Here is a 27,868-nt window from a genome sequence, read left to right on the forward strand (position 1 = left end):
CTTGCCCTCCTCCTTTCTCTAATCTCAGGTAAGGAACATTTAAAATTTTAAAATTCTTTTAATCATGTTTGTTGTCTCTGGGATAGAATCAGCAGGCTTAAGCTTAATTCCCACGGCCCCATTAGGTGGACTATTTTGTGGATGAAGTTTCCTCTCCAACTGGGCTCAAAGACACAAGGCATTTCAGTCTGTGATGAAGGCAGATAGAAGAGTAGTAAAAGAGGCTTCTGGACTAAGATTTGGGGTTCAGCAAGCCAGAGATTTGTCCCTGAGAATCCTGAGGCCAGACAAGAACAACTTGGTAGTTCCAAGGGCTCAGTGCCCTAGAATCTCCTTCTCTTTAACCTCCAGATGTCATTTGGGTCCTAATGCAGAGCAGGGACCTGGTTTAATCCCTGAATGTGGCATCAAGAGTTCTTTTTTGCCCCTTACTCATGGGGGTCAAGGCTTACCTCTGGGCAAATCCCTTAATCCCTTTGAGTATTGGTGGGCATTCCTGTCAAATGTGGATGCTCATATCTATTCCACAGGCCTGCTGGGCACAGGGTAAGCCCTTGATAAGTGAGAGTAGTAGGAGGAACGGGGTAGCAGCTGTCGAGATGGCCAGCTGGTGAACTATTTTCTTGCTCCTGGGAGAGCATTTGCCTATGAATGACTGGTTAAGCCCAGCCCTGTTCAAGGTGAAGAGCCAGATTCTGTCATCCAGGGGCTTCCAGACCCAAGGGGTAATTAGGTAACATCTTCAGCAGTTTTCTATATCCAAAGGTTTACGAATAGCTTCCTCACTAAAACTTTTCCTTTTAATTTTTTTAACCGATTATCATTGTTAGAGCTCTTAGAGACAATTAAGCGTTCTAGAAAAGTGATTATAGGATCACTAAGAGTACACTACCCCATGTGTCCAGGGGTTCCTAAGATTTGAAAAAAGGCAGCTTTGATGATCAGCATAGCCCTTAAGGCAAAAACCATCTATATTCATCTTATTCTTTAAAAAGTTCATGTCTCTAGAATTATGAATGGGTAAGCATCACTAGAAAACATTTTGAAGAAGTTTAATACATTAAATACCTTAATGAGGTATTTTTATTTCATCATTCTTTAAACACAACCCCTTCCCTACCATCCCTCAGCTAATAAGCAATGTAATGGAAAATTGGGGCAATTGCTATAAACTGTAAGAAGACAAAAGGAGGCCATGTGAGGTAGTAAACAGCTCCACCTGGTGGCATTTTCAATTGCCCTCACTGAGAACTGCTCTGAGGAATATTAAACTCAGATTGACAGTTCTGCAACTACAGGCATAAATGATATTACATCTTGTAATAATATGACATGTTGATATTAATATATAATTAATATTTCATATTACAAATTATATTAATCTATTATAATTAATAATAATACAATAAATAATATTAACTCTTCCATCATATTTTTCTACAAGTTGAGCTAACAGGCCAGATACCATCATATTTTTCAGTAACTTTTTTTTTTTGCCGTGTCTCGCGGCTTGCGGGATCTCAATTCCCTGACCAGGAATGGAACCTGGGCCACGGCAGTGAAAGCCTGGAATCCTAACCACTAGGCCACCAGGGAACTCCCTAGTAACATTTTTCCAGTTCTGTCTGTTTAATTTTTAATTTCATTTATTGTGGGTTTTTTTTTAAGAAGTAGTCATGTATTTTCATTGTTAATGTAATCCACTACATTTATTTTTCAGAAAAAAAAACGGATTAGGTACTAATTAGTATTAAATAATAGCAACTGTCATTATATATTCAATGTTATGTCTTCTGAAACTTAATATCTTTGTTCCTCCGGCCGAGAACCAAACTGTTTCAACCTCAGCTGCCTTTTCTGCCACAGGTGTTCCTACAGCTGCTACCACCGCCACGAGCGCAACTGCTTCTACCGCAGGCACCACCCCTCCCGCCACCGCCACGAGCGCAACTGCTTCTACCGCAGGCACCACCCCTCCCGCCGCCGCCACGAGCGCAACTGCTTCTACCGCAGGCACCACCCCTCCCGCCGCCGCCACGAGCGCAACTGCTTCTACCGCAGGCACCACCCCTCCCGCCGCCGCCACGAGCGCAACTGCTTCTACCGCAGGCACCACCCGTCCCGCCGCCGCCACGAGCGCAACTGCTTCTACCGCAGGCACCACCCCTCCCGCCGCCGCCACGAGCGCAACTGCTTCTACCGCAACAGGCACCACCCCTCCCGCCGCCGCCACGAGCGCAACTGCTTCTACCGCAACAGGCACCACCCCTCCCGCCGCCGCCACGAGCGCAACTGCTTCTACCGCAGGCACCACCCGTCCCGCCGCCGCCACGAGCGCAACTGCTTCTACCGCAGGCACCACCCGTCCCGCCGCCGCCACGAGCGCAACTGCTTCTACCGCAACAGGCACCACCCCTCCCGCCGCCGCCACGAGCGCAACTGCTTCTACCGCAACAGGCACCACCCCTCCCGCCGCCGCCACGAGCGCAACTGCTTCTACCGCAACAGGCACCACCCCTCCCGCCGCCGCCACGAGCGCAACTGCTTCTACCGCAACAGGCACCACCCCTCCCGCCGCCGCCACGAGCGCAACTGCTTCTACCGCAACAGGCACCACCCCTCCCGCCGCCGCCACGAGCGCAACTGCTTCTACCGCAACAGGCACCACCCCTCCCGCCGCCGCCACGAGCGCAACTGCTTCTACCGCAACAGGCACCACCCCTCCCGCCGCCGCCACGAGCGCAACTGCTTCTACCACAGGCACCACCCCTCCTACCACCAAAACGAGTACACCTACTCCCTCCACAAGTATCCCAGGTAAGAGCAATTCCCTCAGAGCTTCTCACTGAGGAGTCACAGTATTGTGGAGGATGGTAGGTAAGTTTGTTCTACCAGCGTAGGGAAGTGCGTATAAAGAGACCCAAGGTGTCCTTGGATATGAACCCCTGGAATTAAAAAGTCTGGGTCGCACAGGCTAATAGTAATGGCAGACATGCTAAAAGATTACCTGAAGTTCCATTCTCCTTTCCTCAAGTTATTTGCCAGATGTGGAATATTTTTATGAACTTGGACTTTATAAAAGCTACTTTTCCAGCTTCCCTCTCCCTAGTAGATTTTTGCAAATAGTTTCAGCTTCTCTGAGGTCAGGTGCAAATAAGCACTGATTCTCCAGCCCCACTGGTCTAGATCCCTGGTCTACTGAAGGAAAGAGTCACTTCTACCCTGATTCTTCATCAAATGTTATGGAAAAATATGACATTACAAAGGTAGCTGATTACAATTTAGAATTTGAGTTAATTCATGGAATTTGAGCCTGAGAGATTAAAAAGCCAAACAACAGCAGTACTCAAACAGTCCTAGACATGATCAGAGCCATGGTCCAAAGGACAGATGTTTGGGGATACTATCTAAGAGATGACGATTGACCTCAAGCCCAAGTTACTGAAACAGAAAGCACTTGCCTCATTTACCAAAGTTTAGAGCAGGGGTCAGTAAACCTTATCAGTGAAGGCAAACTAATAAATATTTCAGGTTTTGTGGGCCATGATAAGGTCTCTCTTAAAACTACTCCACTCTGACATATTAGCATCAAAGCAGCCATGGACAATATACAAATGAATGTGCCTGATTGTGTATCAATAAAACTTTATTTACAAAAACAGAGGACTGGCCAGAATTGGCTCACAAGTTATAGTTTGCCAACCCCTGGTCTTAAAGAATCCTCAAACCTAGGCTTAAAGGGTCTAGATAAACCCTGTTATTCTCAGTTAGGGAAACTGAGGCCCAGTGAGGGCAGCAACTTGCCCAGGGTCAAAGAGCAAGTTGATGTTTCCCTATACTTTCTTCTTTTGGCTTCCCCAGTGTTCTGCAATAGATCTAAGAAATGGATGATTAAGCAAATGGAGCCAGAGCCTGTATCAAAACCTGGTTCCCAATCTTCTTTCATGTTTGCAGGGGCCGCTCTGAAGGCTAGGTCAAGAGGGACACAGCTACACAATCAGTTCTCCTGCAGTCAGGAAAGGGAGCTTTTCTAAGCTATTTCTGCTTCCCCAGACACTCTCTCAGAGTAAGGCAGTCTTCTTGTGCTCTGACCCTACACTAACTATGGGGCATGGGCCAAATCACTTCTCTCTTGGCTTCAACATACTCAATGGTAATAAGATGTGATTGAACTAAATAGCCACCAAAATCCTTTTCCCACTGTAACATCCTGTGATTTTATTCCTGGCACACAGAAAAACTAACAAGTCTGTCCTCTATTGCCAGGGAGAAAGCACACCAGGAGTTATCTGACCAGTATATCCAGAATGGAGCTGCCCTCAATTTCTTCCCTAGGATTTGCCAAATCATCCTTGCAATGTGGCTGAGGCTTTTTAAAAAGCCATTTACTTTACTTAGAATATTGGTTTACACCTTCTCAGAGAGGTGACCCTTACTGTTGTTTATGAGGTACTGCACTACGCCTCCTGTGTCCCATGTAGACTGTTTTTTTCACTCTTAAAAATTTTATTTTCAATAGACTTTGTTTTTAGAGCAGTTTTAGATTCACAGCAAAATCAAAAGGAAGGTAGAGTTCGCATATTTCCCTACCCCCACAGCTGCATAGCCTCCCTTATTATCAACTTTCCTCACCAGAGGGTACATTTGTGACAATTGATGAATCTACATTGACACATAATAATCACCCCCAAGTCCAGTTTACATTAGGGTTTACTGTTGGTGTTGTATATTCTGTAGGTTTGGACAAACGTATAATGACATGTATCCATCATTATGGTATCATAAAGACTATTTTCACCTTCCTAACAATCTACTGTACTCTGCCCATTCATCCCTTCCTCCCTGCTAACCCCTGGCAACCCCTGATCTTTTTACTGTTGCCATAGTTTTGCCTTTTTCAGAACGTCATGTAGTTGGAATCACACAGTATGTAGCGTTTTCAGATTGGCTTCTTTCATTTAGTAATATGCATTTAAGATTCCTCCATGTCGATTTTCAAGGCTTGAACACTGAATAATATTCCACTGTCTGGCTGTACCAGTTTGTTTATCCACTCACCTACTGAAGGACATGTTGGTTGCTTCCAGGTTTTGGCAGTCATGAAGAAAACGGCTATAAGTATTCGTTTGTAGGGTTTTGAGTGGATGTAAGTTGATAAATAATAAGTGATTACTTAGCATTTACACTGAGTAAATACTAAAGCGTGCACTTGTGGGGTCCTATAGTTAAGAGTATGTTTAGTTCTGTAGGAAACTGCCTGCCTGTCTTCTAAAGTGGCTGCACCATTTTACACTCCCAACCGGTATCAGAGCTCCTCACCAGTACTGTTTTATTTATTTTTTATAAAAGTCAATTAGGCCCATAGTTATGGAAAAAGAAGCTTAAATGGGGCAAAAGTATATGCAGTAAAAACTAAGTATCCCTCCTATCCTAGACCCCTAGGACCCAGACCCCCAGTTTTCTTCCCCAGAGGCAACTTCTGTGGCCAGTTTTTTGTGTTTGTGCAAATACAAACACATAGACTTATATGTTTCTATGTATTCCCTCCTTTTTAAAAAATATTTATTTAGTTAGTTAGTTAGCTTTGGCTGCATTGGGTCTTCGTTGCTGCATGCAGGCTTTTCTCTAGTTGCGGTGAGCAGGGGCTACTCTTTGTTATGGTGCGCGGGCTTCTCATTGCGGTGGCTTCTCTTATTGTGGAGCACGGGCTCTAGGCGCGTGGGCTTCAGTAGTTGTGGCATGCGGGCTCAGTAGTTGTGGCTTGCGGGCTCTAGAGCACAGGCTCAGTAGTTATGGCGCACGGGCTTAGTTGATCTGCGGCATGTGGAATCTTCCCAGACCAGGGCTCGAACCCGTGTCCCCTGCATTGGCAGGCGGATTCTTAACCACTGTGCCACCAGGAAAGTCCCCCCGCCTTTTTTTTTTTATCATAAGAGAGAGCATGTTATTTCTGGCTATATACCCAGGAATGGAATTGCTGGATCATATGGTAGTTCTATTTTCAATTTTTACCACATGATCCAGCAATTCCATTCCCGGGTATATATCCAGAGAAACGAAAACACCAATTTGAAAAGATACATGCCCATGATAGAATATTACTCAGCCATAAAAAGAATGAAATTCTGCCTTTTGCAGCATTGTGGACGGACCTAGAGAATATTACGCTTAGTGAAATAAGTCAGAGAAAGACAAATACTGTATGATATCACTTATATGTGGAATCTAAAAAATAATACAAATGAGTGTATATGCAAAACAAAAAACGACTCACAGATAGAGAAAACAAACTTATGGTTACCAAAGGGGAGAGGGACAAATTAGGGGTATGGGATTAACAGATACAAACTACTATGTATAAAATAGATAAGCAACAATGATATATTATATATATTATATAGCACAGGGAATTATAGCCATTATCTTGTCATAACTTATAATGTAGTATAATCTCCAAAAATACTGAATCACTGTACTGTATACTTGAAACTAATGTAATATTGTAAATCAACTATACTTCAAAAAAAAAGAGACCATGTTATACACATTGTACCTCATATGTAGTCTCTTTTTTTTTTTTTTAAGCAACGATTTGCAGGATTATTAGAATCTTAAGACAGTTCTGAAGGTTGTCAGTTACTTGATCTATTCTGAAATCAAAGCTCAGGATCATTTCATTTGACAGAGATAAAGGAAATGGCTAGCCAAGATCACCATTTGGCCACTGACCTAACTTCCCTTCTTGGATCCCATCAGTTCTCCAAAGATAAGAAAGATGCTTCACCCTGCCTGCTCTAGGAGTCCTGGCCAGTGGTATAGAAACCATTGTAATATTCTTCTCTCCATTTATTCAGGTCATCCACTCAGAAAGCCAGAGAGTAGAGTGGCCCTTCATCACTTCCTCTTAGAATTTTCACTGAGTTAATCCACGTTGTTCCCTTACTCTCCCTTGCCTTTCCTCGTGGGTCTGTATACCAGGTATGCTAACCAGAATATCTAGTTTCTTTGGGGAGCTTTTGGCATGGTCTTCCCTATAAGTCAATTATTCATATCTTCCAAAAACAAATATGATGCTTTCTCTAAAATGGTTTTGGAGAGCTCTACCTAGTGTTAGAGAACCAGACATCAAGGTTCTGGAGGATCCTTGAGGTCCAAAGTGTTTCTTTACTCCTTGGAGTTAGAAGACTGCTGTCTCTCTCTGAGCAGACTCTTACCCACCAACCTCTGACCTTTACTGTTGACAGGTGCTTGGCTCCAGAATTTTAGCAACAAGCTTCCTAGAAACATAAGAAAATATGTATTTGTTTCAGCTGTTCGAAGGGTGTGCCATGGAGTAACACAGCCAAGGAATAGAAAGTGCCCGGGAGATTTAAAAGTATGTTTCTTGGGCTTCCCTGGTGGCGCAGTGGTTGAGAGTCTGCCTGCTAATGCAGGGGACACGGGTTCGAGCCCTGGTCTGGGAAGATCCCACATGCCGCGGAGCGGCTGGGCCCGTGAGCCACAGCTGCTGAGCCTGCGCGTCTGGAGCCTGTGCCCCGCAACGGGAGGGGCCGCGATAGTGAGAGGCCCGCGCACCGCGATGAAGAGCGGTCCCCGCACCGCGATGAAGAGTGGCCCCCACTTGCCGCAACTAGAGAAAGCCCTCGCACGAACCGAAGACCCAACACAGCCAAAAATAAATAAATAAATAAATAAAGTAGGGGGGAAAAAAAAAAAAGTATGTTTCTTGGTGTTTTTTGTTGTCATCCTATGGATTTTTAATCTCTTTCTACTGTATCTCAGGTCCCAGCAAACCTTGCCAAGTGGATCCCTGTGAGGGTGGTTCTTCATGTGTTAATCTGCATGATAGACATTTTTGCCTGTGTTCAGAAGGGTATTACTATAACTCTTCTACATGCAATAAAGGTGAGTTACAAAGGATGAATCATGGAGAGCTGTACCTCAGACCTGAGTGGAATAGAAAACTTAAAATAATGGCAAAAAGAGCTTCCATAATAACTAAAGTTAGAGGAAAATTTAGAGGCAACAAAGGCCAGCCAAGTAGAAAAAAGGTTCCTGTCTTTATCTCAGTGGAACCCAGTGGGAGAGGCAATAGACCAATTCAGATTTGTGAGCTAGTCCTAGAGGTACGGGAGTAGATGGGTCCCTTCACTTAAACTGTTCAAGGGAAGGGTGCCATGGGGTCAGAATGAGAATGAGAGATGTCGGAGTCCCTGGAAAAGTACACAGGCTGCATAAATACAAAGTGGTGCTGTTACATGGGGACACTGATGCAGCATAAGGTGATTTCCTAAAACCACAGAGTCAGACAAACCAGGAACCTGGTCTCTGACCTTGGTTCAGTTCTCTGTCATAGGATTTGCTTGTTCTATAACAGCAAACCCTATTTTTGGAGACTTAAGAGCCTCTCAGCTCTGGAAATGAACTTTAAGAGCAAATCGACCCTATACTTTTTTGGTTATATCAGCTGGGTGCTATGAAAGTCCAAGGCTGTTTCCTGAGTTACATGTTTTTGTCTGTTTTATGAATGAGAACTATCCCTCCTTGCCAGAACAGACCAACTGTACAGGAAATGAATGCATTGTGTTGGCCACAGAAATTAGAGATATCCCCAAAGCCAAAAGAATGTTCCTGTTTTTAGCACTAATACTCTCATTTCTGGGGATCCACTCTAAATAAATGACTCCATATGTAGAAAGGTTTGTGCATGAAGATGTTCATTGCAACTGTTTTTTTCCCTCTTAAATGATTAAAGCACTGAAAACAAAAAAATGACTGCATCAATGAAGGAAAGATGTATTTCACAGAATATTATGTAGCATTTAAGTTAATTATGAAGACTAAGTAATGATTTGGAAAAATGTTTACTATTAATAATAAGTAAAGAAGACTCATGATACAAACTTGGAATTATAACGATGTAAATTAAGCACACACACACACACACACACAGCTGGGAGAAATATACCAAAATGAGAATAGTTGTGGTAGGTTAGGTCAGGTTTGGGGTAATGTTTTTCGTATTTCCAGATTTCCTGTAGTATCATCATACGTTTAGAATTTTTAAAAATAAACTATGTTTTAAACAAAATGGAAATGACCCTCTTTACATTAAATATCACAGAGAGATTCTGCTTGAATTTCAGGAACGATATTCCCTGGTACAATTACGGTCAAAATATCATCTACATCCATCTTGGAAGATGAAAATTCTGTGGCCTATCAGGAATTATACCTTAATATTACTACATTTGTAAGTATTTTCCAAACATCCTTCCTCTATAAATATTCTTTATTCTAACACTGACTTGTAGAGTGTAGACCGGTGTTCAGGTGGTACATGCTGGTACAGCTGATCCGGTGGTTCAAGTAGTGAAATGCATGCTTATTGGTTTGTAAACAGTAGCTGTTCCAGACTCCTGGGGGCCACTGCTTCCTGGTTGCCCAGGCTCCTCCTCTGGGGCCCTGGGTCCTCACCGTGATCCTGCACCTAGAGGGGTAACACCTGGCACAGCAGAAGGCCTTTAGAAGCCACCTCCAGCCATGCCATACTCATTCATACAGAAATATTCTTAAATATTTGTAAGTGGACAGAGAAAGGTAATGCTGTTTTAAAATAAATTACTTCCATAGAATTGAAGAGAAAAAAAAATTAAAGATGATGATTTTTTTTTCCTTTTTACAATCAAATTTGCATACTAGTCTGGCTTTTTTCATGTCTGGAAGAGGAACTCCATCTGAATTAATATGTTACTTCTTTTTCCCACTGTCAAAAATGTCAAAATGAACAACAGCTTCATGTCATTTTGATTATTGTGAGTGTGTCGACATGAAAGAGATGGAGATCTCTATTCTGGAACCACAGATGTCAGACCTGGAAGGTCTTAGAGAGGGTGTCCAGCCAGTGTTTCTCAAAATTTAGTTTTGAAGGGAAAAATGTTAGCTTGGAAATATGTCTTAGAACTCTAGGTGGAGAAACACTTTATTTTTGTTTTAACATCTTTATTGGAGTATAATTGCTTTACAATGGTGTGTTAGTTTCTGCTTTATAACAAAGTGAATCAGCTATACATATACATATATCCCCATATCTCCTCCCTCTTGCGTCTCCCTCCCACCCTCCCTATCCCACCCCTCTAGGTGGTCACAAAGCACCGAGCTGATTCCCTGTGCTATGCGGCTGCTTCCCACTAGCTATCTATTTTACATTTGGTAGTGTATATATGTCCGTGCCACTCTCTCACTTCGTCCCAGCTTACCCTTCCCCCTCCCCACGTCCTCAAGTCCATTCTCTACATCTGCATCTTTATTCCCGTCCTGCTCCTAGGTTCTTCATGACCTTTTTTTTTTTTTTTTTTAGATTCCATATATGTGTGTTAGCATACTGTATTTGTTTTTCTCTTTCTGACTTACTTCACTCTGTATGACAGACTCTAGGTCCATCCACCTCACTATGGATAACTCAATTTCGGTTCTTTTTATGGCTGAGGAATATTCCATTGTATATATGTGCCACATTTTCTTTATCCATTCATCTGTCGATGGACACTTAGGTTGCTTCCATGTCCTGGCTATTGTAAATAGAGCTGCAATGAACACTTTGGTACATGCCTCTTTTTGAATTATGGTTTTCTCAGGGTATATGCCCAGTAGTGGGATTGCTGGGTGGTATGGGTAGTTCTATTTCTAGTTTTTTAAGGAACCTGCATACTGTTCTCCATAGTGGCTCTATCAATTTACATTCCCACCAACAGTGCAAGAGGGTTCTCTTGGAGAAACACTTTAAAAAACTAACATCTTAATGGGGGCCTAGGAAGCACGGTGGCCATGAAAATGGACCAGAAAGTACAGAATAACAGTCAAGGATCAGGAAGGCTAAGTAACTGACCGAAGGTCATCCAGCTGATGAGTGAGGATGGGGGATTTGAACCCAGACCTGCCTGACCTCAGGGCTGCTTCTCCTTCCCTGCTGGCTCCGTTGTGCAATGAGGTCCGGGCAGGCCTGTTAGCATAGTTCATGCCCTCCTGCCCAGTCTTGCAGCCCTTCAGACTGAGAGGTGTATATCCCCAAATCCTCAAAGGGTGACCTGATAGAAGAAGAAAAATGGAAAACCTTTTTCCTATGCCAGATGCTAATTTTGCAATCTCATTTTTTGGGATTCAGAAAATTAAAAGTGCAATGGTCAGTAGGGGAGCTGGATAGAACCTTGGAGGTCATCCAGTGAACTTGTTCCTAAGTAGATTCCCAGGGCCCTGATGGTTTACAGAAATACCTGCTCTTCCTGATATTTAAAAGAATTAAAAGGAATATGGACATATTCTGGATACAAGGTTGCCCAGACTAACTAGAGCATCAATATATTTGAATTTGACCAGAATAAAAGAGAAATGATTTAACATCTTTTTAAATGACATTGGTTGCCATGATTTTTTAAAATGTGGGGTCCCCATGGGAGAAAAATAATAAAATTTTTGGATTATATAATAAAAACATTTGCACCAACCCAATTCAACATTCATGTAATAAATATGGAGATGGGGTCCAAAGAGAGGAAGACATGTCCAAGGTCATGTCTTTCACAGTTAAGTCATTCAATCATCGGTCAACTGGTGTTTGATGAGTGTTTCCTAGGGATTGCCCTGTGCTGAGTGCTATGGAATAGGGATGGGGATGGGCAGGCGGTAGGGGGTGTCATAAGAAAGAGAAAACGAACCCCATTCTTGGCATCAAAGAACTTATGTTCTAATTGAGACCCCCATCCTACCTCCACCTCACCCCTGCCAGAGGTCCCAGCTTAATCTCTGGCCACATGTTAACAAGTGTCTAGAATTGTTTCTGCTCTTAGAACGCAACTCAGGCCTAAGAAGATCTACCTGTGCTGGAGCCCCTTCCAGCTCACAAAGCCATGTATCATATATTCTATCTCACTTTCTCCACATGATAGCAATATGTGGTGGGAATTACTGCTATCTCAAATTTTCCAATGAGAAAGTGAGGTTCAAAGCAGTTAAATTTTGCAAAAGCTAAGCGGAGAAGTTTGGCACTTCAGCCTGCTGCCTTCTGAGCCGCACTGCTTCTGAGCATTGGTGTGGGCTGCTCCTTCTTCCACTTCCTGGCCCCGCACTACCTACTGAAATGCTTTACAGCCCATCTCCTCTATGAAGCCCTCTCTGGTTCTCTGCGACTAGATGAGAGTTTCTTTGCACTTCCACGGTAGATTCTACTCTCTCTGGCACTTACCTCTCTCAACTTCATGGTGTAACCTCTTATTTGATCAGAGGCTGGGTCTGCCCATCTTGGTAATCTCTATGTCTCAGGCATGATGCCTTGGTAAGGTAGGCATTTAAGTCTTCCTTAGGTAAATTGATGAGTGTATAAAGTATGCATATAGGTAAGTCTAACAGTAACTTTGAAAAGACAAAACAAGTCAGTCACGTTATTTTTAAGAATATTGATTTGGCTGGGTGCTTCAGGTTTCCATCTTCTTCCTGGGTGGCTCTGAATTATATCAGAATCTTCCTATGTTAGAGCAAAAATTACTGAAAGGTATTAGAGCGCGTGGAAAGAATAAATAATTTGTTGTGTTATAGTTACATAATGAGTTTAGAAATGGATTTATGTTAAAACCTAGATGTAATATCACTTGTCCTCCCCCTTTGTAGTTGTTCTTAATTCTGTTCTTCTTCTCCACAGTTTAAAAATGCATTTAACAATACTGATTACGGACAGACTGTAATTGGTAAATTAAGGTAAGTTTGCTGTGGACCGATGGGGTACTTTGGAAGCAGGTTGTGTTTGCCTAACTTCTGTGTTCTCTTGCATACCCCATGTGGCACTGAGGCCCTAGGATGGCTAGTCACAGATCAAGAAGAGATGATTAGTCTGAGTACCACGGAGGGCCCTGCCTCTGATGTCACATTGACCCTGGCCTGGGTGGGCAGGGTGTAACCTGGGGATAGCAAGATGCTGCCTGTGATTGGCTACTCAGCAACTTGCACATATAGTCCAGGGTATTACCTGGTTCTGTTTGTTTGGTTTGATGCCTTGGCTACAAACCACACCTGGTCAATCCCTGGAATGTGCATTCCAGGGGGTCAGGAGGAGAATGAATGGCTCACGGCCATCTCTTCCCTCATAGGGGGGAATGAGGCAGACAGGAAGACCCCAGTCATGCACCTGGCTACTGAAGGGCCTGTCGTGAGCTCTTTCTACAGTAAGAACAAGCATACAGTGAGCTTATCAACATGCAGTGACCAGGGTTGCATGCTATTTGGGAACCCAAAGAGGCAGAGGATTCTCAAGAAGTTAGTGATTCCATCTTGGCCTTCTCTGAAACGTATTGATACACGTGTGCTACAGGCTGAGGAAAGAATGCTCTAAGGCAGGGGTCCCCAACCCCCCGGGGGCAGCACAGCAGAAGGTGAGCGGCAAGCGAGCAAAGCTTCATCTGCCGCTCCCCATCGCTCCCCATCGCTCCCCATTGCTCCCCATGGCTCCCCATGGCTCGAATTACCGTCTGAACCATCCCCGCCCCATCGGTGGAAAAATTGTCTTCCATGAAACCGGTGCCTGGTGCCAAAAACGCTGGGGACCGCGGCTCTAAGGTGAACAGAACCATGCAGAAAGAGCAGCTTTAATGTATTTATATTTTATGGCTTTACTATTGCATCTATCTTTATAAACTTTGTCAAGTCCTTTGTGGAAAAACATACTATATATATTTAGATATGTGAATTCAGAGAAGAGCTCCTAAAAGTGGTGAGTTTTGATCTTGGCGGTGAGCAAGGTGCACATGTGATGGGTAGCCAGAAGGCCAGCAGGCAGCTTAATGGGAGGCACGGTGCAAGCAGCAGGCAGAGAGGCTGGGCCCCAACGCAGAGGCTGGAAGCTGGAGGTACAGCAGACTGCTGAAGGTCTATGCATTGTTGAAGGGCATCAGGTTTGATTTAGGGGACAACAGGGAGTTCATGCGTCGGGATGACTGGATAAAAACAGTAACAGTGAGGTGTAAATCTGTGCTTGGATCCCTGCCTTGGCACATTATTGCTGTGTGACTGGGTAGGCATTTTAACCTCTCTGAACTTTTGTTGCCTCATCTCTGTAACTGGGATAATCTGATCAACCTTCCCAGAACCCTGGGAGGAGCAAATGAGATACCTTTGGAAAGATTCCCTGCGCAAAGTGCCTGGCACATAATCAGTTTCAACAAGTTAGTTCCCCTTTTGTTTCCCTTCCAGAATATGGGACCCTGCATGTATGATGGAGAGCTGGTCCCACAGAGTCACTTGGGGAAACTGTGGCACTCCTTGCATTCTTAAGGAGTTACTGAAAGGGGAGTTTGGAGGCAACCCCTTACCTGTGAGCTCAGTGTCCTGACAGGAGGGACTCCCCCAGCAGGGGGGCCATGGCAGTCAGATAGACCTCAGTCTCACCTCAGAAGGCATTTCTTAGGCTCCATACCAGTGCCCTCTCCTCTGAATCCCCAAGCTCTTTATTTACCATCCAAATGTTGGAATTGGAAGGATCCTCAGAATTTCTCTAACACTCAAACCTCTCTTTGGACAGAGGAGGACACTCAGGCTGAGGGAAGCTGGGACTGGTCTTGGACCACAAAAGATGGTGGCTATCCTGGGTCTAGATCTCTGGGCTCTTAACTCAGAGGCTAGTGCTCTAGTCATTTATACTACAGCTTTTTGTCACTTAAGAACACGGCCGCTCCATCATTTCTTGAACTGTTCTGTAAGTGTCATGTCTTGTCTCCTGAATTGAGAGTATGCTAGCAGGTTCTTTAAATGAATGAATTATGGATGGCATTTCTTTCCTAGCCCCACTGCAAAATTATACCATAGATCTCTGGTCATCTTTCAACTGATAAAGAAAGCTTGTATCAAGTACCCCTTTCTCACTGCCCTATACCTTCCACTGTCACCTCCTAATCCCATCACGAACAAATCATGATAGGAAATGTTAAATTAGAATTCTGAAGCCCATTTTGCTTTTTAGACTCCCTTTTGAGGTGATCATTCCTAAAAACAGAATTTGGTTCGTGTTTTGGATTTTCTGGATTGTTCTGCAGAACCCACATGGCTGTGAACATTTTCTAAGTAGGCTGGCTATGTTTTCAAGCTTCTCTATTTCTTTAAAAGTCAGAAAGGAGTATCGGAAAACAATTGGACAGGAAAAATATATCCTGAGTCTTAAAAACACACAGCCACAAATCAGAGAGGGAAGTTTTTTTTGTTGTGGTGGTTTTTTGTTTTTGTTTTTGTCACAGAGTCCCTTTTACTAGTGAAAGACTGAAAATAACCTCAATATCATAATAGGAGGTTGGTTAAGTACATTATGATACATGCATGGGATGGAATATTATGTAGCCATTTCAAATGATGTACACATTTTAAATGATGACAGGAAGATATTCACAACGTACCAAAAAATGAAAATGTATGCTAAAAAGAAGCTTGTATAAAGGATTTTACCTTGCAAAAGTAAAATATATGCATGAAAAAAGACTGGTAATATTTAGAATCAGAAAAACAATTATTTAAAAATAAGAGTAATATACGCTTATTGTAAAAAAATTTGGAAAAAACAGAAAATATGAATAGAAGACAAAAAAATCACTGACGGGGGCTTCCCTGGTGGTGCAGTGGTTGAGAATCTGCCTGCCAATGCAGGGGACACGGGTTCGAGCCCTGGTCTGGGAAGATCCCACATGCCGCGGAGCAACTGGGCCCGTGAGCCACAATTACTGAGCCTGCGCGTCTGGAGCCTGTGCCCCGCAACAAGAGAGGCCGCGATAGTGAGAGGCCCGCGCACTGCGATGAAGAGTGGCCCCCACTTGCCGCAACTAGAGAAAGCCCTCACATAGAAACGAAGACCCAACACAGCCATAAATAAATTTAAAAAAAAATAGAAAGTATTTAAAAAAAAAAAAAAAAAAAAATCACTGACGGTCTCTCAACTCAGGGATATTTATGCATTTTGGTATATTTCCTTCTACTCTTTTTTTTTTTTAAATAAATTTTTATTTATTTATTTATTTATTTTTGGCTGCATTGGGTCTTCGTTGCTGTGTGCAGGCTTTCTCTAGTTGCAGCGAGCAGGGGCTACTCTTTGTTGCGGTACATGGGCTTCTCATTGCAGTGGCTTCTCTTGTTGCAGAGCATGGGTTCTAGTCGCGTGGGCTTCAGTAGTTGTGGCTCGCGGGCTGTAGAGCGCAGGCTCAGTAGTTGTGGCTCACGGGCTTAGTTGCTCCACGGCATGTGGGATCTTCCCGGACCAGGGCTTGAACCCGTGTCCCCTGCATTGGCAGGCGGATTCTTAACCACTGTGCCACCAGGGAAGTCCTTTTCCTTCTATCTCCATTTCTATGAAAGTTGCTTCATCTGGTAGGGCCCAAGGGATCACTCCAGGATCACTGAAGCTGGTCCTCAACAGTGTAGCCATGGAGAAAAGGAAGAGCATGGCAGCAAACACAGGGATGGCAGGAGACAGCTAGATAGCCAGGTAGCGGCATTCGAAGGCGAAGAAGAGTGTACGTACGTGTCCCCAGGATGAGGAAGAGGGTCAAATAGAAGATGCCCTTTTGCCAGGCCATCATCACGCGGCCATCACAACAGAAGGTGTTCCTGCCTAGGAGTTTCTCCCATTTCCGTGTCACCTTCTTTCTCACCACCATCACAGACATGATTGGAATTCCTGGTCCAAAATGGGTTTTGTGATTACAAGAGGGAAGAAACAAAAGCTGAGCCCAGCTTTGAAATCACGTTGCCTGATATTGCTTCCGCTGGGTCAAACATCATCAGAAGTCCAATTTCTAGCCCTGGAAAACAGTCTTCTCCTGATAAACTGGCCCAGCGAGAGAAGAGAGACCAGGAAGGGGAGCCGGGCCTGAACCCCGGAGACCGAACTCGGCCGGGAACCGAGGCCAGGAAGTGCACTGTCCCAGGGCACCACGTCGGCCGCCCGAGGTGGCAGCGGCTTCTCCCCAGCCCGGAGGCTGCCTCCTCCTGACAGGGGGCCCCAGTGGTCGGGGCCCTAAACCAGCTGTGGTAACCGCCCATCGTGGGGCGAATGGCGGGAAGAAGTTTTTTAAAGTCCTTTTTTTTCTCTCAGTGGTTGTATCACTTGATTCTTTTTTGGATAATGAAAGAATTAGAACTTGGTACAGCTGATCTCAGGGCCCCAAGTTGCAGCGCTGATTAGAGAGATTCTTATGATGTCTTGCTCATAGCAAGCACTTAGTATCTGGTGAAATGATTTGGTATTATATTCTGATGCTTCTCACCATCCCATCCCTCGTTGGGATCAGTTCTCTTCTGGGTCAGGTGTGCCCAGGTCCAATCACACACACACACACACACACACACACACACACACACACACTTTGAAGCTGACTTCTGGCTTCCTGGGCCCCTTCTGGGAATGATCCAGACTCTGTATGGTTGATTACTGCTCTCTTTGTGCACAGGGAGGAACACACACCCCTCTGTCTCAAAGCACAAATCTGAGATTTTACAGCTCATCAAGAGACCTACTCTTGACTTTCTGCAGAAAGTGACAGCTTACTATTTCAGATGTCACTTATTCTACTTCTGGTTCACTCCAGGCTCCTCAATCCTAAGAATGATTGTCCACAATTTTTCTGAGTATCTTCCAACAAGACCTTGCTATAGCCCTAGATTTCCTCCAAATGCATGCCGAATAGAGATCTCTAGGCCTATAAATGGCCATCTTATGGCAACCCCATGCCTCCCTATGTGAGCCTCAACGGTGGATATAAAACAATGGGTAGGGACTAGTGCTGGGAGATCTGAGAGTCTGGGAGGTCTGAAGACCAATTTTTTTTTCTTTTTGGAATTTTATTTATTTTATATACAGCAGGTTCTTATTAGTTATCTATTTTATACATACTAGTGTATATATGTCAATCAAAATCTCCCAATTCATCCCACCACCACCACCCCCCACCCCTCCAGTTTCCCCCTTGGTGTCCATACGTTTGTTCTCTACATCTGTGTCTCTATTTCTGCCCTGCAAACTGCTTAATCTGTACCATTTTTCTAGGTTCCACATATATGCGTTAATATGCGATATTTGCTTTTCTCTTTCTGACTTACTTCACTCTGTATGACAGTCTCTAGATCCATCCACGTCTCTACAAATGACCCAATTTAGTTCCTTTCTATGGCTGAGTAATATTCCATTGTATATATGTACCACCTCTTCTTTATCCATTCATCTGTCGATGGGCATTTAGGTTGCTTCCATGACCTGGCTATTGTAAATAGTGCTGCAATGAACATTGGGGTGCATGTGTCTTTTTGAATTATGGTTTTCTCAGGGTATATGCCCAGTAGTGGGATTGCTGGGTCATATGGTAATTCTATTTTTAGTTTTTTAAGGAACCTCCATATTGTTCTCCATAGTGGCTGTATCAATTTACATTCCCACCAACAGTGCAAGAGGGTTCCCTTTTCTCCACACCCTCTCCAGCATTTGTTGTTTGTAGATTTTCTGATGATGCCCATTCTAACTGGTGTGAGGTGATACCTCATTGTAGTTTTGATTTGCATTTCTCTAATAATTAGTGATGTTGAGCAGCTTTTCTTGTGCTTCTTGGCTATCTGTACGTCTTCTTTGGAGAAATGTCTGTTTAGATCTTCTGCCCATTTTTTGATTGGGTTGTTTGTGTTTTTAATATTAAGCTGCATGAGCTGTTTATATATTTTGGAGATTAATCCTTTTTCTGTTGATTCATTTGCAAATATTTTCTCCCATTCTGAGGGTTGTCTTTTCATCTTGTTTGTAGTTTCCTTTGCTTTGCAAAAGCTTTTAAGTTTCATTAGGTCCCATTTGATTATTTTTGATTTTATTTCCATTACTCTAGGAGATAGATCAAAAAAAATCTTGCTGTGACTTATGTCAAAGAGTGTTCTTCCTATGTTTTCCTCTAAGAGTTTTATAGTGTCCAGTCTTACATTTAGGTCTCTAATCTACTTTGAGTTTATTTTTGTGTATGGTGTTAGGGAGTGTTCTAATTTCATTCTTTTACATGTAACTGTCCAGTTTCCCCAGCACCACTTATTGAAGAGACTGTCTTTTCTCCATTGTATATCCTTGCCTCCTTTGTCATAGATTAGTTGACCATAGGTGCGTAGGTTTATCTCTGGGCTTTCTATCCTGTTCCATTGATCTATATTTCTGTTTTTGTGCCAGTACCATATTGTCTTGATTACTGTAGCTTTGTAGTATAGTCTGAAGTCAGGGAGTCTGATTCCTCCAGCTCCGTTTTTTTCCCTCGAGACTGCTTTGGCTATTCAGGGTCTTTTGTGTTTCCATACAAATTTTAAGATTTTTTGTTCTAGTTCTGTAAAAAATGCCACTGGTAATTTGATAGGGATTGCACTGAATCTGTAGATTGCTTTGGGTAGTAGAGTCATTTTCACAATATTGATTCTTCCAATCCAGGAACATGGTATATCTCTCCATCTATTTGTATCATCTTTAATTTCTTTCATCAGTGTCTTATAGTTTTCTGCATACAGGTCTTTTGTCTCCCTAGGTAGGTTTATTCCTAGGTATTTTATTCTTTTTGTTGCAGTGTTTAATGGGAGTGTTTCCTTAATTTCTCTTTCAGATTTTTCATCATTAGTGTATAGGAATGCAAGAGATTTCTTTGCATTAATTTTGTATCCTGCAACTTTACCAAATTCATGGATTAGCTCCAGGAGTTTTCTGGTGGCATCTTTAGGATTCTCTATGTATAGTATCATGTCATCTGCAAACAGTGACAGTTCTACTTCTTCTTTTCCAATTTGTATTCCTTTTATTTCTTTTTCTTCTCTGATTGCTGTGGCTAGGACTTCCAAAGCTATGCTGAATAATAGCAGTGAGAGTGGACATCCTTGTCTTGCTCCTGATCTTAGAGGAAATGTTTTCAGTTTTTCACCATTGAGAATGATGTTTGCTGTGGGTTTGTCATATATGGCCTTTATTATGTTGAGGTAGGTTCCCTCTATGCCCACTTTCTGGAGAGTGTTTATCATAAATGGGTGTTGAATTTTGTCAAAAGCTTTTTCTGCATCTATTGAGATGATCATATGGTTTTTCTTCTTCAATTTGTTAATATGGTGTATCACATTGATTGATTTGCATATATTGAAGAATCCTTGCACCCCTGGGATAAATCCCACTTGATCATGGTGTATGATCCTTTTAATGTGTTGTTGGATACTGTTTGCTAGTATTTTGTTGAGGATTTTTGCATCTATATTCATCAGTGATATTGGTCTGTCATTTTCTTTTTTTGTAGTGTCTTTGTCTGGTTTTGGTATCAGGGTGATGGTGGCCTCATAGAATGAGTTTGGGAGTGCTCCTTCCTCTGAATTTTTTGGAAGAGTTTGAGAAGGATGGGTGTTAGCTCTTCTCTAAATGTTTGACAGAAGTCACCTGTGAAGCCATCTGCTCCTGGACTTTTGTTTGTTGGAAGATTTTTAATCACAGTTTCAATTTCATTACTTGTGATTGGTCTGTTCATATTTTCTATTTCTTCCTGGTTCAGTCCTGGGAGGTTATACCTTCCTAAGAATTTGTCCATTTCTTCCAGGTGGTCCATTTTATTGGCATAGAGTTGCTTGTAGTAGTCTCTTAGGATGCTTTGTATTTCTGTGGTGTCTGTTGTAACTTCTCCTTTTTCATTTCTAATTTTATTGATTTGAGTACTCTCCTTCTTTTTCTTGATGAGTCTGGCTAATGGTTTATCAATTTTTTTTATGTTCTCAAAGAACCAGCTTTTAGTTTTGTTGATCTTGGCTATTGTTTTCTTTGTTTCTATTTCATTTATTTCTGCTCTGATCTTTATGATTTCTTTCCTTCTGCTAACTTTGAGTTTTGTTTGTTCTTCTTTCTCTAGTTCCTGTAGGTGTAAGCTTAGATTGTTTATTTGAGATTTTTCTCGTTTCTTGAGGTAGGCTTTTATAGTTATAAGCTTCCCTCTTAGAACTGCTTTTGCTGCATCCCATAGGTTTTGGATCATCGTGTTTTCATTGTCATTTGTCTCTAGGTATTTTTTGATTTCCTCTTTGGTTTCTTCAGTGATCTCTTGGTTATTTAGTAACATATTGTTTAGCCTCCATGTGTTTGTGTTTTTTACATTTTTTTCCCCCTGTAATTGATTTCTAATCTCATAGCATTGTGGTCACGAAAGATGCTTGATATGATTTCAATTTTCTTAAATTTACCGAAGCTTGATTTGTGACCCAAGATGTGATCTATCCTGGAGAATATTCTGGTGCACTTGAGAAGAAAGTGTAATCTGCTCTTTTTTGGATGGAATGTCCTATAAATATCAATTAAATCTATCTGGTCTATTGTGTCATTTAAAACTTATGTTTCCTTATTAATTTTCTGTCTGGATGATCTGTCCATTGGTGTAAGTGAGATGTTAAAGTTCCCCACTATGATTGTGTTACTGTCGATTTCCTCTTTTAGAGCTGTTAGCAGTTGCCTTATGTATTGAGGTGCTCCTATGTTGGGTGCATATATATTTATAATTGTTATATCTTCTTCTTGGATTGATCCCTTGATCATTATGTAGTGTCCTTCCTTGTCTCTTGTAACATTCTTTATTTTAAAGTCTATTTTATCTGATACAAGTATTGCTACTCCAGCTTTCTTTTGATTTCCATTTGCATGGAATATCTTTTTCCATTCCCTCGCTTTCAGTCTGTATGTGTCCCTTGGTGTGAAGTGGGTCTCTTGTAGACAGCATATATATGGGTCTTGTTTTTGTATCCATTCAGCAAGCCTGTATCTTTTGGTTGAAGCATTTAATCCATTCATGTTTAAGCTAATTATGTATGTTCCTATGACCATTTTCTTAATTGTTTTGGGTTTGTTTTTGTAGGTCCTTTTCTTCTCTTGTGTTTCCCACTTAGAGAAGTTCCTTTAGCATTTGTTGTAGAGCTGGTTTGGTGGTGCTGAGTTCTCTTAGCTTTTGTTTGTCTGTAAAGCTTTTGACTTCTCCATTGAATCTGAATGAGATCCTTGCTGGGTAGAGTAATCTTGGTTGTAGGTTCTTCCGTTTCATCACTTTAAATATATCATGCCACTCCCTTCTGGCTTGTAGAGTTTCTGCTGAGAAATCAGCTGTTAACCTTATGGGAGTTCCCTTGTATGTTATTTGTCGTTTTTCCCTTTTTGCTTTCAATAATTTTTCTTTGTCTTTAATTTTTGTCAATTTGATTACTATGTGTCTCAGCATGTTTCTTCTTGTGTTTATCCTCTATGGGACTCTCTGCACTTCCTGGACTTGGGTGGCTCTTTCCTTTCCCATGTTAGGGAAGTTTTTGACTATAATCTCTTCAAATATTTTCTCTGGTCCTTTCTCTCTCTCTTCTTCTGGAACCCCTATAATGCAAATGTTGTTGTGTTTAATGTCTCAGAGGTCTCTTGGGCTGCCTTCATTTCTTTTCATTCTTTTTTCTTTATTCTGTTCTGCAGCAGTGAATTCCATCATTCTGTCTTCCAGGTCACTTATCTGTTCTTCTGCCTCAGTTATTCTGCTATTGATTCCTTCTAGTGTATTTTTCATTTCAGTTATTGTATTGTTCACCTCACTTTGTTTGTTCTATAATTCTTCTAGGTTTTTGTTCTGTAATTCTTCTAGGTCTTTGTTAAACATTTCTTGCATCTTCTTGATCTTTGCCTCCATTCTTTTTCCTAGGTCCTGGATCATCTTCACTATCATTATTCTGAATTCTTTTTCTGGAAGGTTGCCTATTTCCACTTCATTTAGTTGTTTTTCTGGGGTTTTATCTTGTTCTTTCATCTGGTACAAAGTCCTCTGCCTTTTCATTTTGTCTATCTTTCTGTGAATGTGGTTTTCCTTCCACAGGCTGCAGAATTGTATTTCTTCTTGCTTCTGCTGTGAAGACTAATTTGTTGATGCTTCAGTTCAATTCATCAAGTGATGGATTCATTTCATTTTTAGCCCATCTCCTTCAGCAAGATCTGAAATTCGTACTGTTGGCGTAGAAGTAGTAAACATTTTTACAGATACTACAAAAGAAACTGAAGAAAACATAACATGTGCCATTAAAAAAGCAATTGCAAACAGCACAACTGAGTTTACAGGATACACCAGTAAGTATGAAATAATTTTATACAATGATTACCTGAAGACCTATCTACTTTTTCATAAATTTTTCTATTATATGTTTGAAGGGGGCCAGAAGCACTGGATAATTGAATCCACGGACATTTCCCAGTTTCCTTTGAATCTGTCCTTTCTTCCTCCCTCCCTTTCCCCTGTCATTTGGATTCTGCTCCTTTATAACCATCCCCCAAGTCGTCAGACTGACTAGTTTGTTCCTCTTCTTGGAAGGTAGTCTTGGACAAATAGCCTCTGAACCAGGAAAGATGAAGAAAGGAGAAACAAGAGGGCTCTATACCAAGTTTTAGCTTTCCAAATACTATAGAAAGTTTTATCTATACTGTTTCCCCTTTAGGCAGACACACCCCCCCCACAGGACAGCTGTTAACAGTTCATTTTTACTGTGTTACAAACACCCCAAATCTTAGTGGCCTAAACAACAACCATTTATTTATTATAATGCTATAATTCTGTGGGTCAGAATTTGGGCTGGGCTTACCTGGGCGGTTCTGCTCATCTAGGTGGGGCTCGGCTGATCTCTGCTGGGCTCACTTAGGCATCAGCCATTAGCTGCCAGGTAGGTCAGCTGAGGGCAGACTGATCTAAAATGGCTCAGCTGGATGGTTTGTCTCTGCTCCGCATGATCTCTCATCCTCCAGCAGGTTAGTCCAAAAGGGTTTCAAGAGCAGCAAGAGGGCACATTTCAGTACACAGGTGCTTCTCACTCTCTGCTAATGTTATATTTACAACTGTCCTGATGGCCAAAGCAATTCACATGACAAAGCACAGTGTGGCAGGCCCTACCAAGGGGCATGGACACAGGAAGGCAGGAATAAACTGGCACTATTACTGCAGTCACCACAGCAGTCATCAGGAGTTCCTCATCTCAGAGGTGTCCAGCGCCAGCCCTGGAGGCAGCTCTGTGCAACTGGTTCTCAGTCCTGGTTGCCAAACCCAAAGGCCTCTGTTGAGACACAACTTATCTGACTTTTCTGTAGCATTTGATACTAGTATCCTCCCATTCCTGAAGTCCTCTTCTCTCTGGACCTCCACTCACCATTCTCCTGATCCCATTCTGCCTTCTTCATCTTTCCTTTTGATCCTTCTACGACTCCTTCTTTAGTCTCTTAAATTTTTGCTTTTGGCTTATTGTAACCTCCATGTCCTAGTTTGCAAAACGTATTTCTCTTTTTGAAAATATAATCAAATTCTGTTCATTTATAGTTTTCTAGCACCTTCTCTCTTTTTCGAGATTTCACAGATGCTCACTGTTCTCTCAGGACCTGGAATGTAAATGCTCTGGAATAAAACACTTAAAATTCTATCAGAAAGGATGGGGGCTCCCCTGCACTGTACCCTCTCCATGGGCTGTGGTCCCTTTAGCAATGTCCATTCAACTCTTTTCCATCCAAGTATTATTTCCTGGCAGAAGAGACTGGAGAAAAATTGTTCTGAAGCCATTCTGTTTTTTTCATGTCATTCATCAACATTACACCAACCAGGCCTGGCCTTTCCATGAGCCCCTGTAACATGGAAAACATACACACCCTTTCATTCATTTGCCCATTTTTTTATCTTTTTTTTTTTTAAACATCTTTATTGAAGTATAATTGCCTTACAATGGTGTGTTAGCTTCTGCTTTATAACAAAGTGAATCAGTTATACATATACAATATGTTCCCATATCTCTTCCCTCTTGCATCTCCCTCCCTCCCATCCTCCCCATCCCACCCCTCTAGGTGGTCACAAAGCACCGAGCTGATCTCCCTGTGCTATGCGGCTGCTTCCCACTAGCTATCTCTTTTACATTTGGTAGTGTATATATGTCCATGACACTCTCTCACCCTGTCACATCTCACCCCACCCCCTCCCCATATCCTCAAGTCCATTCTCTAGTAGGTCTGTGTCTTTATTCCCGTCTTGCCACTAGGTTCTTCATGACCTTTTTTTTTTTTCCCTTAGATTCCGTATATATGTGTTAGCATACTGTATTTGTTTTTCTCTTTCTGACTTACTTCACTCTGTATGACAGACTCTAACTCCATCCACCTCATTACAAATACCTCCATTTCATTTCTTTTTATGGCTGAGTAATATTCCATTGTATATATGTGCCACATCTTCTTTACCCATTCATCTGTCGATGGACATTTAGGTTGCTTCCATGCCCTGGCTATTGTAGATAGAGCTGCAATGAACATTTTGGTACATGACTCTTTTTGAACTATGATTTTCTCAGGGTATATGCCCAGTAGTGGGATTGCTGGGTCGTATGGTAGTTCTATTTTTAGTTTTTTAAGGAACCTCCATACTGTTCTCCATAGTGGCTGTATCAATTTACATTCCCACGAACAGCGCAAGAGTGTTCCCTTTCCTCCACACCCTCTCCAGCATTTATTGTTTCTAGATTTTTTGATGATGGCCATTCTGACCGGTATGAGATGATATCTCATTGTAGTTTTTTTTTTTTTTTTTAATTTATTTATTTTTGGCTGTGTTGGGTCTTCGTTTCTGTGCGAGGGCTTTCTCCAGTTGCGGCAAGTGGGGTCCACTCTTCATCGCGGTGCGCGGGCCTCTCACTATCGCGGCCTCTCTTGTTGCGGAGCACAGGCTCCAGACTCTCAGGCTCAGTAATTGTGGCTCACGGGCCCAGTTGCTCCGTGGCATGTGGGATCTTCCCAGACCGGGGCTCGAACCCGTCTCCCCTGCATTGGCAGGCAGATTCTCAACCACTGCGCCACCAGGGAAGCCCCTCATTGTAGTTTTGATTTGCATTTCTCTAATGATTAATGATGTTGAGCATTCTTTCATGTGTCTGTTGGCAATCTGTATATCTTCTTTGGAGAAATGTCTATTTAGGTCTTCTGCCCATTTTTGGATTGGGTTGTTCGTTTTTTTGTTATTGAGCTGCATGAGCTGCTTGTAAATCTTCGAGATTAATCCTTTGTCAGTTGCTTCATTTGCAAATATTTTCTCCCATTCTGATGGTTGTCTTTTGGTCTTGTTTATGGTTTCCTTTGCTGTGCAAAAGCTTTTAAGTTTCATTAGGTCCCATTTGTTTATTTGTGTTCTTATTTCCATTTCTCTGGGAGCTGGGTCAAAAAGAATCTTGCTGTGATGTATGTCATAGAGTGTTCTGCCTATGTTTTCCTCTAAGAGTTTGATAGTGTCTGGCCTTACACTTAGGTCTTTAATCCATTTTGAGTTTATTTTTGTGCATGGTGTCAGGGAGTGTTCTAATTTCATACTTTTACATGTATCCGTCCAATTTTCCCAGCACCACTTATTGAAGAGGCTGTCTTTTCTCCACTGTATTTGCTTGCCTCCTTTATCAAAGATAAGGTGACCATATGTGCGTGGGTTTATCTCTGGGCTTTCTATCCTGTTCCATTGATCTATATTTCTGTTTTTGTACCAGTACCAAACTGTCTTGATTACTGTAGCTTTGTAATATAGTCTGAAGTCAGGGAGACTGATTCCCCCAGCTCCATTTTTCGTTCTCAAGATTGCTTTGGCTATTCGAGGTCTTTTGTGTTTCCATACAAATTGTGAAATTTTTTGTTCTAGTTCTGTGAAAAATGCCAGTGGTAGTTTGATAGGGATTGCATTGAATCTGTAGATTGCTTTGGGTAGTAGAGTCATTTTCACAATGTTGATTCTTCCAATCCAGGAACATGGTATATCTCTCCATCTATTTGTATCATCTTTAATTTCTTTCATCAGTGTCTTATAATTTTCTGCATACAGGTCTTTTGTCTCCTTAGGTAGGTTTATTCCTAGATATTTTATTCTTTTTGTTGCAATGGTAAACAGGAGTGTTTTCTTAATTTCACTTTCAGATTTTTCGTCATTAGTGTATAGAAATGCAAGAGATTTCTGTGCATTAATTTTGTATCCTGCTACTTTACCAAATTCATTGATTAGCTCTAGGAGTTTTCTGGTAGCATCTTTAGGATTCTCTATGTATAGTATCATGTCATCTGCAAACAGTGACAGCTTTACTTCTTCTTTTCCGATTTGGATTCCTTTTATTTCTTTGTCTTCTCTGATTGCTGTGGCTAACAATTCCAAAACTATGTTGAGTAATAGTGGTGAGAGTGGGCATCCTTGTCTTGTTCCTGATCTTAGTGGAAATGGTTTCAGTTTTTCACCATTGAGGACAATGTTGGCTGTGGGTTTGTCATATATGGCCTTTATTATGTTGAGGAAAGTTCCCTCTATGCCTACTCTCTGCAGGGCTTTTATCATAAATGGGTGTTGAATTTTGTCGAAAGCTTTCTCTGCATCTATTGAGATGATCATATGGTTTTTCTCCTTCAATTTGTTAATATGGTGTATCTCATTGATTGATTTGCGTATATTGAAGAATCCTTGCATTCCTGGGATAAACCCCACTTGATCATGGTGTATGATCCTTTTAATGTGCTGTTGGATTCTGTTTGCTAGTATTTTCTTGAGGATTTTTGCATCTATGTTCATCAGTGATATTGGCCTGTAGTTTTCTTTCTTTGTGACATCTTTGTCTGGTTTTGGTATCAGGGTGATGGTGGCCTCGTAGAATGAGTTTGGGAGTGTTCCTCCCTCTGCAATATTTTGGAAGAGTTTGAGAAGGATAGGTGTTAGCTCTTCTCTAAATGTTTGATAGAATTCACCTGTGAAGCCATCTGGTCCTGGGCTTTTGTTTGTTGGAAGGTTTTTAATCACAGTTT

At 42.0% G+C, this 27,868-nt stretch overlaps 1 protein-coding gene across 1 annotated transcript in view; it reads left to right on the forward strand.

Annotated features, from left to right (window-relative positions):
• Positions 1-599: 599 nt before the first annotated feature.
• The window catches only part of LOC103001176 (mucin-13-like), a 38,115-nt gene continuing 10,846 nt past the window's right edge, over positions 600-27,868 (forward strand). The window contains exons 1-7 of the mRNA XM_057544929.1: positions 600-610; positions 1,867-2,705; positions 2,761-2,817; positions 7,783-7,905; positions 9,147-9,253; positions 12,695-12,750; positions 22,998-23,149. Of these exons, the coding sequence (XP_057400912.1) occupies positions 600-610; positions 1,867-2,705; positions 2,761-2,817; positions 7,783-7,905; positions 9,147-9,253; positions 12,695-12,750; positions 22,998-23,149 (1,345 nt within the window). The remainder of the gene's footprint in view (positions 611-1,866; positions 2,706-2,760; positions 2,818-7,782; positions 7,906-9,146; positions 9,254-12,694; positions 12,751-22,997; positions 23,150-27,868) is intronic.

Source organism: Balaenoptera acutorostrata, chromosome 4 (genome assembly GCF_949987535.1).
Source record: "Balaenoptera acutorostrata chromosome 4, mBalAcu1.1, whole genome shotgun sequence".
Classification (NCBI taxonomy): domain Eukaryota; kingdom Metazoa; phylum Chordata; class Mammalia; order Artiodactyla; family Balaenopteridae; genus Balaenoptera; species Balaenoptera acutorostrata.